Here is a 21,460-nt window from a genome sequence, read left to right as displayed (position 1 = left end):
ATAATATTGCAGTCCATAACATAAATACATGTCATAGAAGCGGTTTTGAGAGCCATGTTTGTGTGAGGATTAACTTTGTCTTAGCCCTCTCTGTGAGCATTGTTTGTGTGATGATTAACTTTGTCTTAGCCCTCTCTGTGAGCCATGTTTGTGTGAGGATTAACTTTGTTTTAGCCCTCTCTGTGAGCCATGTTTGTGTGAGGATTAACTTTGTTTTAGCCCTCTCTGTGAGCCAAGTTTGTGTGAGGATTAACTTTGTTTTAGCCCTCTCTGTGAGCCATGTTTGTGTGATGATTAACTTTGTCTTAGCCCTTTCTGTGAGCCATGTTTGTGTGATGATTAACTTTGTCTTAGCCCTCTCTGTGAGCATTGTTTGTGTGATGATTAACTTTGTCTTAGCCCTTTCTGTGAGCCATGTTTGTGTGATGATTAACTTTGTCTTAGCCCTCTCTGTGAGCATTGTTTGTGTGATGATTAACTTTGTCTTAGCCCTCTCTGTGAGCCATGTTTGTGTGATGATTAACTTTGTCTTAGCCCTTTCTGTGAGCCATGTTTGTGTGATGATTAACTTTGTCTTAGCCCTCTCTGTGAGCATTGTTTGTGTGATGATTAACTTTGTCTTAGCCCTTTCTGTGAGCCATGTTTGTGTGATGATTAACTTTGTCTTAGCCCTCTCTGTGAGCATTGTTTGTGTGATGATTAACTTTGTCTTAGCCCTTTCTGTGAGCCATGTTTGTGTGATGATTAACTTTGTCTTAGCCCTCTCTGTGAGCATTGTTTGTGTGATGATTAACTTTGTCTTAGCCCTTTCTGTGAGCCATGTTTGTGTGATGATTAACTTTGTCTTAGCCCTCTCTGTGAGCCATGTTTGTGTGATGATTAACTTTGTCTTAGCCCTTTCTGTGAGTCATGTTTGTGTGATGATTAACTTTGTCTTAGCCCTCTCTGTGAGCCATGTTTGTGTGATGATTAACTTTGTCTTAGCCCTTTCTGTGATTCATGTTTGTGTGATGATTAACTTTGTCTTAGCCCTTCTATTTTTATTTTTTTATTTAACATTTAACATTTATTAAGCTAGACATGTGTTTCTTACAGTAAGGACCCTGCTACCAAAGATGTTTTAACTCTCAACTTAAACTTTGTGCATTGTGACAGGAATATGGACTCAGTGAAATATAGTCTGCCATTTCACTTTCTATCCCTGTTCAACATACAGTGCCTTCGGAAAGTATTCAGACTCTTTGAAATGTTCCACCTTTTTTTTTACTATACAGCTTTATTCTAAAAATTGATTAAATAAAACAATTTCATAAGCATTCTGCACATAATACCCCATAATGACAAAGGGAAGACAGGATTGTATAAATATTTGCATATTTATAAAAACCAAAAAACAGAAACACCTTATTTACATAAGTATTCAGACGCTTTGCTATGAGACTTGAAATTGAGCTCAGGTGCGTCCTGTTTCCATTGATCATCCTTGAGATGTTTCTACAACTTGATTGGAGTCCACCCTGTGGTAAATTCAATTGATTGGACATGATTTGGAAAGTAACACAGCTGTCTATGTAATGTCACACAGTTGACAGTGCAAGTCAGAACAAAAACAAAGCCATGAGGTCGAAGGAATTGTCCATTGAGCTCCGAGACAGGATTGTGTTGAGGCACAGATCTTGGGAAGGGTACCAATTTTTTTTCCCAGCATTGACGAAAGTGGCCTCAATCATTTTAAATGGAATAAGTTTGGAACCAACAAGACTCTTCCTAGAGCTGTCCACCCGGACAAACTGAGCAATTGGGGAATTAAGGCCTTGGTCAGGGAGGTGACCAAGAACCTGATGGTTACTTTGACAGAGCTCTAGAGTTCCGCTGTGGAGATGGGAGAACCTTCCAGAAGGACACCCATCTCTGCAGCACTCCACCAATCAGGCCTTTATGGTAGAGTGGCCAGACTGAATCCACTCCTCTGTAAAAGGCACATGACACATGACATCCTGCCAAAAGGGACTGGGAGACAAGTCGGGTTCGAGATAAAGATGAATGCAGCGAATTTCAGAGAGATTCTTGACGAAAACCTGCTCCAGAGTGCTCAGGACCTCAGACTGGGGCGAAGGTTCACCTTCCAGCAGGACAATTACCTTAAGCACACAGCCAAGACAATGCAAGAGTGGCTTCAGGACAAGTCTCTGAATGTCCTTGAGTGGCTCAGCCAAATAGCTGTGTAGTGACACTCCCCATCCAACCTTACAGCGCTTGAGAGAATCTGCAGGGAACAATGGGAGAAACTACCCATATACAGGTGTGCCAAGCTTATAGCGTCATACTGATGAAGACTCGAGGCTGTAATTCCTGCCAAAGGTGCTTCAACAAAGTACTGTGTAAAGGGTCTGAATACTTATGTATATTTGATATTTCAGTTTTTTTATTGCGAATACATTTTCAAAAATGTCAAAGAAGCTGTTTTTGCTTTGCCATTATGGGTTATTGTGTGTAGATTGATGAGAAGAAAAAAAATATATATTTCATCAATTTTAGAATAAGGCTGTAACGTAACAGAACGAGGTAAAAGTCAAGGGGTCTGAATATTTGCCAAATGCATTGAATAACTGTGTGCAAAAGCCTTCCCACTGGACACACACTGGTGGAATCAACGTTGATGTATAAACCCATCTTTATTTATTTTCAACATGTCTATGTGCCATTGTTCATATTGTACAGCATTGTAATGTTCAAATCAATGTGATGGGGATGTTTGGTAATTGGCTGGATGTGGTTTGATGAAAACTAAAAAATTGTTTGGACAGTCTGGCCATTATAGCTGCACAGAGGTTGCCCTTACGTAATTAGCTTCACAAACTAGAAGTTCATAAGTTATATGTTTATTTGACATTTTATAGATTTTATTGCATTTTTACAGATTTTATTTTGTTTTTACAGATGTAATGTTTGTAGTTTTTAGTAGGTGACGTACTTGTTCAAGGTTATTCTCCCAATTTGTGGTACCTCACCTGAAGCTCATTACTTTTCATTTCAGGTGGGATCTGCATCGCCCAGTCCTTGAAGATCCCTCACAATCACAAGCAAGAGAACTTCGACAAGATCATCAGGCTGCTTCTGGACACCCGTTACGCTCGGGCAGTCGTCCTTTTCACCTCAGATGAGGACATAAGGTATGTGTCTACTAGTTGTTATCCCCATGAGCTAAAGCCTACGTGTTGGCTGTGTGCTGGCGCGCTAACCGAGATTTCAAATATTATCTGTACCACTGAAGTGCTGCTCAGTACCTTGGGAATTAAAACTGAAAAGCTAAAAGACAGTTCAGGAGTTAAATAATACATAATAAATAAATGTTACCTTTAATACTGATGCATTTCGGAGCAGGCTCCATTGTCACAGCACTATGCATATCCTGTTCATTATCTCACTCAACCAGCACAATGTGTGACAACAAGGAAAAGCTCAATGATTTATCCCTGCTGTTTGCGGAAAGGACGACTCCACACAAAATGTTCTGTTGGTTTTAGTGAAACAAAGTATTGAACCTTTAGGGCTTCATCAAAGGGTTGGAGTGTTGTTTCAAGGAACCACATGGGAGTATAAATGATTGAACTCAAGTCTGTGGAATTTTCTTTTACTTTCTGATGAGCATCCTTCTAGCAGCTGAAACATCTTAAGTCCACTTTATTGGTCAATTTCACACCAGGTCCAACCTGAAATTGTATAGCATTGTACATAGTGTAGTATTAAATTATAGTATTATAGTATAGCATTGTACATAGTGTAGTATTAAATTATAGTATTATAGTATAGCATTGTACATAGTGTAGTATTAAATTATAGTATTATAGTAAAGCATTGTACATAGTATTAAAGTATAGCTTTATATTATAACATTATATTACAGCATTGTACACAGTATAGCACAATAGCATAGAATTATAGTATAGTATTATATTATAGGATTATTGTATAGTATTATATTATAGCATTATAGTATTGTATTATAGTATAGTATTATATTATAGCATTATTTTACAGTATGTCATTGTAGTATAGCATTATATTATAGTATTATTGTATAGCCTTACATAATTATATTATAGTATAACATTATAGCATAGCATTATATTATAGCATTATTTTACAGTATAGCATTGTAGTATAGCATAATATTATAGTATAGCATTATAGTTTAGTATTATATTATTGCATTATAATATATCATTATATTATTGTATATCATGATATTATAGAATAGCGTTATAGTATAGAATTATATTATATTATTATAGTGTATCATAATAGTATAGCATTATAGTACATCATCATACTATAGCATTATATTAAGCATTATAGCATATCATTATGTTATTACATTAAAGTACAGCATTATGCTATATCATTATAGTATATCAATGTACAGAGTATATCATTATAGTATATCAATGTACAGAGTATATCATTATAGTATATCAATGTACAGAGTATATCATTATAGTATATCAACGTATAGAGTATATCATTATAGTATGTCATTATAATATCATTATCTATCATTGTAAACGAGAAGAAACAATACTGTGCAGCCGTATTCATTGACCTGGCCAAGGCTTTCGACTCTGTCAATCACCACATCCTCATCGGTAGACTCGATAGCTTTGGTTTCTTAAATGATTGCCTCGCCTGGTTCACCAACTACTTCTCTGATAGAGTTCAGTGTGTCAAATCGGAGGGCCTGTTGTCCGGGCATCTTGCAGTCTCTATGGGCGTGCCACAGGGTTCAATTCTTGGACTGACTCTCTTCTCTGTATACATCAATGATGTCGCTCTTGCTGCTGGTGAGTCTCTGATCCACCTCTACGCAGATGACACCATTCTGTATACTTCTGGCCCTGTATAGTATACTATTATATTATAGCGTTATATTATAGCATTATATGTAGCATATCATTATAGTATACCATTACAGTATAGTATACTATTATATTATATAATTGTATTATAGCAGTATGTGCAGTATAGCATTGTAGTATAGTATTACTGTATAGTATACTATTATATTATAGCATTATGGTATAGCACTATGTTATAGCATTATACGTAGTATAGCATCATAGTATAGCATCATAGTATAGGATTATAGTATAGTATTATAGTATAGGAATATAGTATTGTATTATAGTATAGTTTTATATTATAGCATTAGAGCATGTCATTATAGTATATCATTATATTATAGCATGATCTTACAGTAAGTATATCATTGTACTATAGAATTATAGTATTGCATTATAGTATATCACTATCGCATAGCATTATATTACAGCATTATGTTACTGTATATCATTGTAGTATAGCATTATAGTAATGTATTGTATTATAGTATATCATTATCGCATAGCATTATATTATAGCATTATGTTACTGTATATCATTGTAGTAAAGCATTATATAGAATTATAGCATAGCATTAGAGTATATCATTATAGTATTGTATTACATCATAGCATTATATTATATTATAGCATTATATTATAGTGTAACAATATAGTATATCATTATAGTATAGCATTATACATAACATAGCATTATAGTATAGATGTATAATACATTTTTGTATATTGTGATATTATAGTATAGCGTTATAGTTTAGAATTATAGTATAGCATTGTAGTATATCCTTATATTTTCACATTATAGTACAGCATTATATTATATCATCATAGTATATCAATGTACAGAGTATATCATTATAGCATATCATTGTACAGAGTATGTCGTTATAGTATATCAATGTACAGAGTATATCAATATACAGAGTATATCATTATTGTGTAGTATTATATCATATCATGATAGTATATCAATGTACATAGTATATCATTATACAGAGTATGTCATTGTAGTATATCATTACAGAGTATACCATTATAGTGTAGCATTATATTATATAATTATAGTATACAATTATATTATGTCATTATACAGAGTATAGCATTACATTATAGCATTATATGTACAGTGCCTTGCGAAAGTATTCGGCCCCCTTGAACTTTGCGACCTTTTGCCACATTTCAGGCTTCAAACATAAAGATATAAAACTGTATTTTTTTGTGAAGAATCAACAACAAGTGGGACACAATCATGAAGTGGAACGACATTTATTGGATATTTCAAACTTTTTTAACAAATCAAAAACTGAAAAATTGGGCGTGCAAAATTATTCAGCCCTTTTACTTTCAGTGCAGCAAACTCTCTCCAGAAGTTCAGTGAGGATCTCTGAATGATCCAATGTTGACCTAAATGACTAATGATGATAAATACAATCCACCTGTGTGTAATCAAGTCTCCGTATAAATGCACCTGCACTGTGATAGTCTCAGAGGTCCGTTAAAAGCGCAGAGAGCATCATGAAGAACAAGGAACACACCAGGCAGGTCCGAGATACTGTTGTGAAGAAGTTTAAAGCCGGATTTGGATACAAAAAGATTTCCCAAGCTTTAAACATCCCAAGGAGCACTGTGCAAGCGATAATATTGAAATGGAAGGAGTATCAGACCACTGCAAATCTACCAAGACCTGGCCGTCCCTCTAAACTTTCAGCTCATACAAGGAGAAGACTGATCAGAGATGCAGCCAAGAGGCCCATGATCACTCTGGATGAACTGCAGAGATCTACAGCTGAGGTGGGAGACTCTGTCCATAGGACAACAATCAGTTGTATATTGCACAAATCTGGCCTTTATGGAAGAGTGGCAAGAAGAAAGCCATTTCTTAAAGATATCCATAAAAAGTGTAGTTTAAAGTTTGCCACAAGCCACCTGGGAGACACACCAAACATGTGGAAGAAGGTGCTCTGGTCAGATGAAACCAAAATTAAACTTTTTGGCAACAATGCAAAACGTTATGTTTGGCGTAAAAGCAACACAGCTGAACACACCATCCCCACTGTCAAACATGGTGCTGGCAGCATCATGGTTTGGGCCTGCTTTTCTTCAGCAGGGACAGGGAAGATGGTTAAAATTGATGGGAAGATGGATGGAGCCAAATACAGGACCATTCTGGAAGAAAACCTGATGGAGTCTGCAAAAGACCTGAGACTGGGATGGAGATTTGTCTTCCAACAAGACAATGATCCAAAACATAAAGCAAAATCTACAATGGAATGGTTCAAAAATAAACATATCCAGGTGTTAGAATGGCCAAGTCAAAGTCCAGACCTGAATCCAATCGAGAATCTGTGGAAAGAACTGAAAACTGCTGTTCACAAATGCTCTCCATCCAACCTCACTGAGCTCGAGCTGTTTTGCAAGGAGGAATGGGAAACATTTCAGTCTCTCGATGTGCAAAACTGATAGAGACATACCCCAAGCGACTTACAGCTGTAATCACAGCAAAAGGTGGCGCTACAAAGTATTAACTTAAGGGGGCTGAATAATTTTGCACAACCAATTTTTCAGTTTTTGATTTGTTAAAAAAGTTTGAAATATCCAATAAATATCGTTCCACTTCATGATTGTGTCCCACTTGTTGTTGATTCTTCACAAAAAATACAGTTTTATATCTTTATGTTTGAAGCCTGAAATGTGGCAAAAGGTCGCAAAGTTCAAGGGGGCCGGATACTTTCGCAAGGCACTGTAGTGTATTATTATAGCATAGTGTTACAGTATAGTATAAGTATAGCATTATATTATAGCATATTGTGGCATTATATGTAGTATAGCATTATAGTTTAGCATTACAGTATTATATACCATTGTATTACAGTGTTATATTATAATATTATATGTTGCATAGCATTAAAGTATATAATTCCAGCATAGTATACTATTATATTATATAATTGTATTATAGCATTATGTGTAGTATAGCATTATAGTATAGTATTACTGTATAGTATACTATTATATTATAGCATTATGGTATAGCACTATGTTATAGCATTATACGTAGTATAGCATTATATTATAGTATTATATTTAGTATAGCATTACAGTACAGTATACTATTATATTATTATTTTATTTTAGAGCATTATATTATAGCATTATATGTAGTATAGCATTATAGTATAGCAATATATTATAGTATTATATGTATTAGATGTAGTATAGCCTTACAGTACAGTGTTATTGTATACTATTATATTATGTTATTATTTTACAGCATTATATTATAGTATTTTATGTAGTATAGCATTACAGTATAGTATTACTGTATATTATTATTTTACAGCATTATGTTATAGTATTATATGTAGTATAGCATTACAGTATAGTATTACTGTATAGTATATTATTATTTTACAGCATTATATTATAGCATTATATAGTAGTATGGCATTATAGTCTGTATTTATTTTCGTAGTCAACCTTGTGTTCTGTTTCCTTGTGTTCTTGAACGTAGCCCTGTCTTTAATTTTTGTTCATTGATTTCCACCTGTGTTAGTTTCTCACCTGGTCTCATCAGCTCCTTATTTAGTTCAGTTCATTCTGTTTGTGCCTTTGTGAGGTATTGTTCGTTTTGACTCTACTAAGCCTTTTCCCAGCTCGTTTGTGAGAACCGGTTATAGCCTTCAGTCCTAGTTTTGATTCGCCTGCCTGTTTGCCTACCTGTGTATGACCATTGCCTGCCTGTGACCACGATTCATGCCGTCTGCGAAGGCAAAATAAATACCTGCTGCGCTATGCTCGTGAATCTACACCTCTTTCTCCCTGAGTATTCATTACAATAGCATAGCATTACAGTATAGTATACTACTATATTATAGCGTTATATTTAGTATAGTATTATATTATAATATTACAGAGTTGATATTAATGTACCAGTCTTGTCACAAGAACTTGTGATATTGGATTAATTAAATTTGTGATACAGAATTAAGTGTAATCTGTAGTTCCACATCAAAACGGATACAATTTAACATCCTGTTGATTTATCTGTCAAGACAATATAACAAACTTCCTGGTCTCATTTGAGGAAACATCTCTTCACACTAAGTCTCTCTGTTCAGACAAAATCGAACGGAAGACAGAACAGAAAAAACTACGTTCCTGAGGAGAACAAGGGGGTGATGACAGAACAATGTACCGTTTGAATAACTTTGATGTGATGTGTGTGCGTGTGTGTGTGTGTGTGTGTGTGTGTGTGTGTGTGTGTGTGTGTGTGTGTGTGTGTGTGTGTGTGTGTGTGTGTGTGTGTGTGTGTGTGCATGCGTGGGTGCATGTGTGTATTTAATAGTGTCTTGGGGGCTTGGGAGGATGCAGAGCAAAAATACGAATTGGACTATATCCTATCTTATCCTGTCCTATCCTATCATGTCCTATCATATCGTGTCCTATCACAACTTGTCCTGTCCTATCCTGTCCTATCCTATCATGCCCTATCATATCGTGTCCTATCATATCGTGTCCTATCATATCTTGTCCTGTCATATCATGTCCTATCCTATCATATCGTGTCCTATGCTATCATGTTCTGTCCTGTCCTTTCCTGTCATATCATATCATGTCCTATCCTATCATGTCCTATCATATTGTGTCCTATCATATCATGTCCTGTCATATCATGTCCTATCCTATCATATCGTGTCCTATGCTATCATGTTCTGTCCTGTCCTTTCCTGTCCTGTCCTTTCCTGTCCTATCATATATTGTCCTATCATATCATGTCCTATCATATCATATCCTATCCTATCCTATCATATCCTGTCATGTCCTATCATATCCTATCCTGTCATATCATGTCCTATCCTATCATATCCTGTCCTGTCCTGCCCTATCATATCATGTCCAATCCTATACTATCGTTTCCTATCATATCATATCTTATACTGTCCTATCTTATTATATTATATTATATGAAGTCATATATGTGTCTGATTGCAGGGGTATCCTGAACGCCAGTAAGAGGGCGGACCAGGTGGGTCATTTCCTGTGGATCGGTTCAGACAGCTGGGGAGCCAAGATCAGCCCTGTCCATCAGCTAGAGGAAGCAGCAGTGGGAGCTGTCACTATCCTGCCAAAAAGAGCAACCATCGCCGGTAGGTTGTGCCTGCAGAAACAACATGCTCAGAATGACTTTTAGTGGAGAAAAAAAAAGAACCTGCTTACTGTCTTTTTGTCCCCTCTCTTTCCTTTCTCTCCTTGACTGTGGAAGAATATTGTACAGCCCAAATCCTTCGCTATTTGTCTTGAGATTTATAGAGATATACACCGAGTGAACAACTTCCTAATATACAGTTGAACCCCCTTTTTGCCCTCAGAACAGCCTCCATTCGTTGGGACATGGACTCCACAAGGTGTCGAAAACGTTCCACAGGGATTCTGGCTCCATGTTGACTCAAACACTTCCCACAGTTGTGTCAAGTTGGCTGGATGTCCTATGGACTGTGGACCATTCTTGATACACACGGGAAACTGTTGCATTTGAAAAACCCTGCAGCGTTGCAGTTCTTGACACACTCAAACCGGTGCGCTCGGTACCTACAACCATACCTCGTTTAAAGGCACTTGAATTTGTCTTGCTCATTCACCTTCTGAATGGCACACATACACAATACATGTCTCAATTGTCTCACGGTTTAAAAATCATTCTTTAATAACCTGTCTCCTCCCCTTCATCTACACTGATTGAAGTGGATTTAACAGGTGTCATCAATAAGGGATCATATCTTTCACCTGGATTCACCTGGTCAGTCTATTTCATGGAAAGAGCAGGTGTTCCTAATGTTTTGTTCATTCAGTGTATGTTGTGAGATATATTTCTGGAGCTGTATTTGCTAGATATACCTCAAGATATGATGCGATATAGAAATATATGTTTGTACCTTATTGACCCATATATTCAACAATATATAGGCATGGTATGTGTGTGCGTGCGTGTGCATGTGTGTGTGTATGTGTGTGTGTGTGTGTGTGTGTGTGATGTAGTGAGGTGAATTAGCGATGTCCACCAGTCGTCAGTATTAAAGTAGATCACAACCTCTCTGAATGTCTCTCTTGATGTCAAATGACACCCTACTAACTATATAGTGCACTACTTTCAACCAGGGCCAATATAAGTGTTGACAGGGCTCTAGTCAAAGGCCCTAGACATGGAATAGGGTTCCATTTGGGATATATCCCTGCAGGGTAAAGTCTACTACTGAGTGAGAGTCATCGATGCTTCGTGCCCAAGCCTCCCCAAAAGGCCAGTCAGAAATGCAAGATGAAACTGTGGGACTCTGAGTGGAAGTTGTTGAAGTCTGTGACCTTGAGCTTGCGGGTGTAATTGTTCATGGGAGAAGCCACAGGTGCCAAGTTAAGAAATGGTCTCCCTTTGATGATTTCAGCAATAGTTTTTTCTTTTTTGACAAATGATTTATGGAAAATGATGTTTCCGGGACCCAGGGGTTGGAGGGAGAGAGAGGGGAAAACGCACAGCACACACAGCACCCCCTGTCATGGAGACACATTTAGTTATAACACACAGAGCACCCCCAGTCATAGAGACACATTTAGAATACACAGAGCACCTGCAGTCATTGAGCCACATTTAGTTAAAACACACAGAGCACCCCCAATCATAGAGACATATTTAGAACACACAGAGAACCCCCAGTCATAGAGCCACATTTAGTTAAACCCACATTGGAGTTTCTAGCTGACATGGTATGCTATTTCTCCTGACAGTCCAAAACCCAGACTTACAGCCGTGAGAGAGTACCAATAATATAATCTATGTATATCACTGTCAGATACATTTGTGGCATTGTGACCTACAATTATTTTTTATTTATTTTTTATTTTATTTAAACTTTATTTAATAACCAGGTAGAACAGTTGAGAACAAGATCTAATTTACAACTTCGACCTGGCCAAGATAAAGCAAAGCAGTGCGACAAAATCAAACACAGTTACACATAAACAAGTCAATAACACAATAGAAAAATATATGTACAGTGTGTGTAAATGTAGAAGAGTAGGGAGGTAAGGAAATAAATAGGCCATAGAGGCAAAATAATTACAATTTAGCAATTTACACTGGAGTGATATAAATTCAGATGAGGATGTGCAAGTAGAGATACTGGGGTGAAAAAGAGCAAGAGGGTAAGTAATAATATGGGGGTGAGGTAGTTGGGTGTGTTATTTACAGATTGGCTGTGTACAGGTACAGTGATCATTAAGCTGCTCTGACAGCTGATGCTTAAAGTTAGTGAGGGAGATATACATTTCCAACTTCAGTGATTTTTGCAATTCGTTCTAGTCATTGGCAGCAGAGAACTGAAAGGAAAGGCGGCCAAAGGAAGTGTTGGCTATACCTGCTGGAGCGCGTGCTACAGGTGGGTGTTAATATGGTGACCAGTGAGCTGAGATAGGGCAGGGCATTACCTAGCATAGACTTATAGATGACCTGGATGGGTTTGGCAGCGAATATGTAGTGAGGGCCAGCCAACGAGAGAATACAGGTCGTGGTAGTGGGTAGTATATGGGGCTTTGGTGACAAAACAGATGGAACTGCGATAGACTGCATCCAATTTGCCGAGTACAGTGTTGGAGGCTATTTTGTAAATGACATCACTGAAGTCAAGGATCGGTAGGATAGTCAGTTTTACAAGGATCTGTTTGGCAGCATGAGGAAGGAGACATTGTTCAGAAATAGGAAGACGATTCTAGATTTAATTTTGGATTGGAGATGCTTAATGTGAGTCTGGATGGAGAGTTTACAGTCTAACCAGACACTTAGGTATTTATAGTTGTCCACATATTCTAAGTCAGAACCGTCCAGAAGAGTGATGCTAGTCGGGTTAAGGGGGCGGGCAGCAATCGGTTGAAGAGCCTGCACTTAGTTTTACTTGAATTTAAGAGCAGTTGGAGGCCTCGGAAGGAGAGTTGTATGGCATTGAAGCTTGTCTGGAGGTTTGTTAGAACAGTGTCCAAAGAAGGGCCAGATGTATACAGAACGGTATTGTCTGTGTAGAGGTTGATCAGAGAATCACCAGCAGCAATAGCGACATCATTGATATATACAGAGAAAAGAGTCGGTCTGAGAATTGAACCCTGTGGCACCCACATAGAGACTGCCAGAGGTCAGGACAACAGGCCCTCCGATTTGACACACAGAACTCTATCTAAGAAGCAGTTGGTGAACCAGACGAGGAAGTAATTTGAGAAGCCAGGCTATTGAGTCTGCCGATAACAGTGCAGTGATTGACAGAGTCGAAAGCCTTGGCCAGGTCGATGAAGACAGCTGCACATTACTGTCTTTTATCAATGGCGGTTATGATATCGTTTAGGACTTGAGCATGGCTGAGGTGCACCCATGACCAGCTCGGAATCCAGATTGCATAGTGGAGAAGGTACGGTGGGATTTGAAATGGTCGTTGATCTGTTTGTTAACTTGACTTTCAATGATTTAAAAAAGGCAGGGCAGGATGGATATATGTCTATAACAGTTTGGGTCTATAGTGTCTCCCCATTTGAAGAGGGGGATGACTGCGGCAGCTTTCCAAACTTTGGGGATCTCAGATGATACAAAAGAGAGATTGAACAGTCTAGTAATAGGGGTTTTGGTGAAGGGGAAGCGGTGGGGGGGGGGGGGGGGGGGGTGCTTGGGAAATTTGCTGCAGGGGGTGTTGGGATGTTGGCCGGGGTAGGGGTAGGGGTAGCCAGGTGGAAAGCATGGCCAGCCGTAGAAAAATGCTTATTGAAATGCTCAATTATCGTAGATTTATCGGCGGTGACAAGGGCAGTCAAGTATGGGGTGAACCAAGGGCTATATCTGTTCTTAGTTCTACATTTTTTGAATGGGGCATGCTTATTTATGATGGAGAGGAAAGCACTTTTACTGACGGGATGAGGTCAATATCCTTCCAGGAGTCCCGGGCCAGGTCGACTAGAAAGGCCTGCTCGCTGAAGTGTTTTAGGGAGTGTTTGACAGTGATGAGGGGTGGTCGTTGGACCGCCGATCCATTACGTGTGCAGGCAATTATACTGCACATCCTGCCTTTCTATTTTAGCCAGGTCAAGATTTCTTCTTTCAACATATGCATAATTTAGGCCACACATCAGACACATTTGTTTCTTTGCCATCTTTGTGGTGTTATTCTACACAACCCAACAACAAGTGATGGTGATTTGTGTTGTCTTCTTAATTGCCATTGCATGTGGTGTGAACACAGCAGGCTGAACAAATAGAGGGTTTTCCCTCAGTCACAGAGAGCAGAGAGCCCGTCCAACTTAACCTCCAGCAGCCCAGAGCCCACCAGTCATCAGTCTCTTTTTCACTCAGCCAGGCTCCTCGTCACAGCTCTGCTTGGTGCTGTGGGTGTGTGTATGTGTATGTGTGTGTGTGTCCAAAACCAGCAGCCATCCCTTCTCCTCTCAGTCAGTCAGACAGAAACCCTTTCACGCTTCCTCCTCCCTTCCTCCCTCCTCCTCCTCTCTCATTTCTTCCCTCCTCCTCCATCATCCCTCCCTCTCCCGTCCTCCCTCCTCCACCTCCATCGTCCCTCCTACCCCCACCCTCCCCTGTCCCCTCTCCCCCAGCCTCCCTCCTCCTGTCTCCCGTCCTCCTTCCTCCTCTTCCACCCTCCCTCCCTCCCTCCCACCCCTGTCCTCCTCCCTCTACAATCATAACTATGACGAAGGTGCTGTGTTTTGACTAAACATTGTTCTATCAAATCAAATCAAACTTTATTTGTCACATGCGCCGAATACAACATGTGTAGACCTTACTGTAGGATGCTTACTCACAAGCCCTCAACCAACAGTGTAGTTCAAGAAAGAGTTAAGAAAATATTTACCAAGTAAACTAAAGTAAAACAATTATAAAAAGTAACACAATAAAATAATATTAACGAGGCTATATACAGGGGGTACTGGTACAGAGTCAATGTGAAGGCTATATACAGGGGGTACCGGTACAGAGTCAATGTGGAGGCTATATACAGGGGGTACTAGTACAGAGTCAATGTGGAGGCTATATACAGGGGGTACTGGTACAGAGTCAATGTGAAGGCTATATACAGGGGGTACCGGTACAGAGTCAATGTGAAGGCTATATACAGGGTATTACGGTACAGAGTCAATGTGGAGGCTATATACAGGGTATTACGGTACAGAGTCAATGTGAAGGCTATATACAGGGGGTACCGGTAAAGAGTCAATGTGAAGGCTATATACAGGGGGTACCAGTACAGAGTCAATGTGGAGGCTATATACAGGGGGTACAGGTAAAGAGTCAATGTGGAGGCTATATACAGGAGGTACCGGTACAGAGTCAATGTGGAGGCTATATACAGGGTATTACGGTACAGAGTCAATGTGGAGGCAATATACAGGGTATTACGGTACAGAGTCAGTGTGAAGGCTATATACAGGGGGTACCGGTACAGAGTCAATGTGGAGGCTATATACAGGGTATTACGGTACAGAGTCAATGTGGAGGCTATATACAGGGGGTACCAGTACAGAGTCAATGTGGAGGCTATAAACAGGGGGTACCGGTACAGAGTCAATGTGGAGGCTATATACAGGGGGTACCGGTACAGAGTCAATGTGGAGGTTATATACAGGGGGTACCGGTACAGAGTCAATGTGGAGGCTATATACAGGGGGTACCGGTAAAGAGTCAATGTGGAGGTTATATACAGGGAGTATAGGTACAGAGTCAATGTGGAGGCTATATACAGGGGGTACCGGTAAAGAGTCAATGTGGAGGCTATATACAGGAGGTACCGGTACAGAGTCAATGTGGAGGCTATATACAGGGTATTACGGTACAGAGTCAATGTGGAGGCTATATACAGGGTATTACGGTACAGAGTCAATGTGAAGGCTATATACAGGGGGTACCGGTACAGAGTCAATGTGGAGGCTATATACAGGGTATTACGGTACAGAGTCAATGTGGAGGCTATATACAGGGTATTACGGTACAGAGTCAGTGTGGAGGCTATATACAGGGGGTACCGGTACAGAGTCAATGTGGAGGCTATATACAGGGTATTACGGTACAGAGTCAATGTGGAGGCTATATACAGGGGGTACCAGTACAGAGTCAATGTGGAGGCTATATACAGGGGGTACCGGTACAGAGTCAATGTGGAGGCTATATACAGGGGGTACCGGTACAGAGTCAATGTGGAGGTTATATACAGGGATTACCGGTACAGAGTCAATGTGGAGGCTATATACAGGGGGTACCGGTAAAGAGTCAATGTGGAGGTTATATACAGGGAGTATAGGTACAGAGTCAATGTGGAGGCTATATACAGGGGGTACCGGTAAAGAGTCAATGTGGAGACTATATACAGGGTGTTACGGTACAGAGTCAATGTGGAGGCAATATACAGGGGTACCGGTACAGAGTCAATGTGGAGACTATATACATGGGGTACCGGTCGGTTTCAATGTGGAGACTATATACAGGGTGTTACGGTACAGAGTCAATGTGGAGACTATATACAGGGTGTTACGGTACAGAGTCAATGTGGAGGCTATATACAGGGGGTACCGGTACAGAGTCAATGTGGAGGCTATATACAGGGGGTACCGGTACAGAGTCAATGTGGAGGTTATATACAGGGGGTACCGGTACAGAGTCAATGTGGAGGCTATATACAGGGGGTACCGGTAAAGAGTCAATGTGGAGGTTATATACAGGGAGTATAGGTACAGAGTCAATGTGGAGGCTATATACAGGGGGTACCGGTAAAGAGTCAATGTGGAGGCTATATACAGGAGGTACCGGTACAGAGTCAATGTGGAGGCTATATACAGGGTATTACGGTACCGAGTCAATGTGGAGGCTATATACAGGGTATTACGGTACAGAGTCAATGTGAAGGCTATATACAGGGGGTACCGGTACAGAGTCAATGTGGAGGCTATATACAGGGTATTACGGTACAGAGTCAGTGTGGAGGCTATATACAGGGGGTACCGGTACAGAGTCAATGTGGAGGCTATATACAGGGTATTACGGTACAGAGTCAATGTGGAGGCTATATACAGGGGGTACCAGTACAGAGTCAATGTGGAGGCTATATACAGGGGGTACCGGTACAGAGTCAATGTGGAGGCTATATACAGGGGGTACCGGTACTGAGTCAATGTGGAGGTTATATACAGGGATTACCGGTACAGAGTCAATGTGGAGGCTATATACAGGGGGTACCGGTAAAGAGTCAATGTGGAGGTTATATACAGGGAGTATAGGTACAGAATCAATGTGGAGGCTATATACAGGGGGTACCGGTAAAGAGTCAATGTGGAGACTATATACAGGGTGTTACGGTACAGAGTCAATGTGGAGGCAATATACAGGGGTACCGGTACAGAGTCAATGTGGAGACTATATACAGGGGGTACCGGTCGGTTTCAATGTGGAGACTATATACAGGGTGTTACGGTACAGAGTCAATGTGGAGACTATATACAGGGTGTTACGGTACAGAGTCAATGTGGAGGCTATATACAGGGGGTACCGGTACAGAGTCAATGTGGAGGCTATATACAGGGGGTACCGGTACAGAGTCAATGTGGAGGCTATATACAGGGGGTACCGGTACAGAGTCAATGTGGAGACTATAGGTTAGTTTAGTTAATTTGCACATGTATGTAGGGGTGAAGTGACTATGCATAGATAATAAACAGTGTGTAAAAGCAGTGTAAAAAACAAATGTAGTTTGGGGGGTGGGTGTCAATGTAAATAGTCCGGTGGCCATTTGATTAATTGTTCAGCAGTCTTATTGCTTAGGGGTAGAAGCTGTTAAGGAGCCTTTTCGGGGCGGCAGCGTAGCCTAGTGGTTGAAGCGTTGGACTTGTAACTGAAATGTTGCAAGGTGAAAGTCCCGAGCTGACAAGGTACAAATCTGTCGTTCTCCCCCTGAACAAGGCAGTTAACCCACTGTTCCTAGGATGTCACTGAATGAAAGAATTTGTTCTTCACTGACTTGCCTAGTTAAATGAAGGTCAATTAAATGACTTTGGTGATTGGAGACTTTGACAATTTTTGGGCTTTCCTCTGACTCCGCCTAGTATATAGGTCCTGGATGGCAGGAAGCCCCAGTGGTGCCCACACTACCCTCCGTAGTGCCTCACGGTCGGATGCTGAGGACTTACCATACCAGGTGGGGATGCAACCAGTCAGGATGTTCGCCTATTCCTGTAGTCTACAATCAGCTCCTTTGTCTTGTTCACATTGAGGGAGAGGTTGTTGTCCTGGCACCACACTGCCAGGTTTCTGACCTCCTCCCTCATTGTTGTCGGTGATCAGGCCTACCACTGCTGTGTTGTCAGCACACTTAATGGTGGTGTTGGAGTCGTGTTTGGCTGCGCAGTTGTGGGTGAACAGGGAGTACAGGAGGGGACTAAGCACACACCCCTGACGGGCCCCAGTGTGGAGGATCAATGTAACAGACATGTTGTTGCTTACCCTTACCACCTGGGGACGGACCGTCAGGTAGTCCAGGACCCAGTTGCAGAGTGAGGTGTTTAGTCCCAGGGTCCTTAGCTTACTGATGAGCTTTGCGTGTACTATGGTGTTGAACGCTGAGCTGTAGTCAATGAACAGCAATAGGCATTGCTGTTCATCACATAGGCGTTCCTTTTATCCAGGTGGGAAAGTGCAGTGTGGAGTGCGATTGAAATTGCACTCCACTCCAATTGCACTTCTGTGGATCTGTTGTGGCGGTATGCGAATTGGAGTGGGTCTAGGGAGGATGCTGCTGATGTGACCCATGACCAGCCTTTCAAAGCACTTCATGGCTACTGACGTGAGTGCTACGAGGTGGTAATCATTTATGCAGGTTACCTTTGCTTCCTTGGGCACAGGGACTATGATGGTCTGCTTGAAACATGTAGGTATTACATACTCGATCAGGGAGAGTTTGAAAATATCAGTTGGGCTGCGCGGGCTTTGAGTTGACGTCCTGGTAATCCGTCTGGCCCTACGGCTTTGTGAATATTGACCTGTTTTAAGATTTTGCTACCGATAGCTTTATCACAGTCATCCAGAACAGCTGGTGCTCTCATGCGTGCTTCAGTGTTGCTTGCCTGGAAGCGAGCATAAAATACATTTAGCTTGTCTGGTAGGCTCTGGTCACTGGGCAGCTCGCGGCTGGGTTTCCCTTTGTAGTCCGTAATAGTTTTCAAGCCCTGCCACATCTGAAGAGTGTCAGAGCTGGTGTAGTAGGATTCTATGATGATGGTGCTGTGCGTTTAACCTAAATGTTGCTCTATGACGAAGGTGCTGTGTGTTTTAGTTAAATGATGCTCTATGACAAAGGTGCTGTGTGTTCTCTGAAGGACTCACCTGCCCATCAAAGCTGTGGTCAGGGAGCAACGCGTCCAAAAACTGGAGTGGAATGATTGTCAACATGTGATGACTCATTCATTTATCCTGCAAATACCCAGTGTTTATATTTGCTGAAACCTAGAGAGAAAATAAACTAGGTGTGAATGTGTTGACATGAAAGAGGTCTGGCATAGTCGGCTGTACAGGATAAACTGAGGCTGTGTTCCAATTGGCATCATATTCCCTAGATAGAGCACTCCATTTGACCAGATCCCTGTAAGCCCTGGTGAAATGGAGTGCACTGTGAAGAGAATAGGGTGGGTTTTTTTGGGGATGAAACCAGACAGTCTGGCAGAGTGAGTATTTTGGACCTCCCATTTGTCAGTCCCATATCACTAACAGACAGCACACTCAGCTCTGCCTGAGACAAAAAAAAAGAACACAAAGGCTCTATATCAGCTTTCAACTGGCTTTCCTTGTCCTTTGTTTCAAACACAGCCCTGCTGTTTCTGTGAGGAAGATAGGTGGATTTTAATCTTTGGTCCACGTTAAAAACATCCAAAGAGATTGATGTCCCGTTCGCACACTTACCTCAGCACAGACACTGCTGTGCCATTGTTGTGCATTTCAACTGGGTATTGTTACAGGAAGAATTTGGGTTTTTGGGATCCAAAGGATCCAAGAATTCCACTCTATATAATGTTTACATACCCTACATTACTCATCTCATATGCATATACTGTACTCTATACCATCTACTGCAGCTTGCCAATGCCGTTCGGCCATCGCTCATCCATATATTTATTTGTACATATTCTTAATCATTCCTTTACACTTGTGTGTGTAAGGTAGTTGTTGTGAAATTGTTAGATTACTTGTTAGATATTACTGCACGGTCAGAACTAGAAGCACAAGCATTTCGCTACACTCGCATTAACATCTGCTAACCATGTGTATGTGACCAATAACATTTGCTAATAATGTGTTTGTGACCAATGAAATTTGATTTGATTTGATCCCACTGATCCTCAATCTTCTTTATTCATTCAGTTTGGAGGACTGTGTGTATTCATAGAGATGTATGGCTAACTTTCCAGTTAGCTAGCTCGTTCTATGTGTGGGCAGACTTGCAGTAGTTTGGATGCTTTGTTTACCAGTTAGCTAGCTTGTACTGTGTGACCCTGGCTTGTGATGCTTGTGGACCAGTTGTCTAGCCGGCTTACTTGCTTTGCAGTAACCTACCCTGGATGTTTTGTGGATATGGTATGTACCAGTTAGCCAGCTCTCAGTGTGTCTCCCTGCCTTGCAGTACCATACCAGTTAGCTAGCTCTCAGTGTGTCTCCCTGCCTTGCAGTACCATACAAGTTAGCTAGCTTGTGCTGAATTCCCACTGGCAGGCTGTCACAATAAATAGCTCTGGTGGAATTGGTAGAGTGTTCCAAAGTGACAAACAATGAGAGAAGGGAGAAGAGATGCTTTGAGCTGTGACACAGATCAGGTTAGCCATCCCAGCTCCTCCGTAGCATTTTGTGCTAAAGGAAAAAGTCAAGTATTTCAAGGAATGTGACATATCCAGGAACAATTGTGGTCCTTGATATAGCCCCACTACACTGTCCTGGTCAGGTTATAGCCCCACTACATTGTCCTGGTCAGGTTATAACCCCACTACATTGTCCTGGTCAGGTTATAGCCGTACTAGTTTGTCCTGTTATAGCCATACTAGTTTGTCCTGTTATAACCCTACTAGTTTGTCCTGTTATAACCCTACTAGTTTGTCCTGTTATAACCCCACTAGTTTGTCCTGGTCAGGTTATAGCCCTACTAGTTTGTCCAGTTATAGCCATACTAGTTTGTCCTGTTATAACCCTACTAGTTTGTCCTGTTATAACCCTACTAGTTTGTCCTGTTATAACCCCACTAGTTTGTCCTGGTCAGGTTATAGCCCTACTAGTTTGTCCTGTTATAGCCATACTAGTTTGTCCTGTTATAACCCTACTAGTTTATCCTGTTATAACCCTACTAGTTTGTCCTGTTATAACCCCACTAGTTTGTCCTGGTCAGGTTATAACCCTACTAGTTTGTCCTGTTATAACCCCACTAGTTTGTCCTGTTATAACCCCACTAGTTTGTCCTGTTATAACCCTGCTAGTTTGTCCTGTTATAACCCTACTAGTT

General features: G+C 40.7%; 1 protein-coding gene across 1 annotated transcript in view; it reads left to right on the top strand.

Moving 5' to 3' along the window:
* LOC139413906 (glutamate metabotropic receptor 7) overlaps nucleotides 1–21,460 on the top strand; it is a 366,925-nt gene that overhangs the window by 203,835 nt on the left and 141,630 nt on the right. Inside the window, exons 3-4 of the mRNA XM_071161753.1 lie at nucleotides 3,038–3,173; nucleotides 9,891–10,045. Coding sequence (XP_071017854.1) covers nucleotides 3,038–3,173; nucleotides 9,891–10,045 — 291 coding nt within the window. The remainder of the gene's footprint in view (nucleotides 1–3,037; nucleotides 3,174–9,890; nucleotides 10,046–21,460) is intronic.

This window comes from Oncorhynchus clarkii, chromosome 7 (genome assembly GCF_045791955.1).
Source record: "Oncorhynchus clarkii lewisi isolate Uvic-CL-2024 chromosome 7, UVic_Ocla_1.0, whole genome shotgun sequence".
In the NCBI taxonomy this organism is placed as follows: Eukaryota; Metazoa; Chordata; class Actinopteri; order Salmoniformes; family Salmonidae; genus Oncorhynchus; species Oncorhynchus clarkii.
Note: the sequence above shows the minus strand (reverse complement) of the source record. Positions and strands in the feature narration are given on the sequence as shown.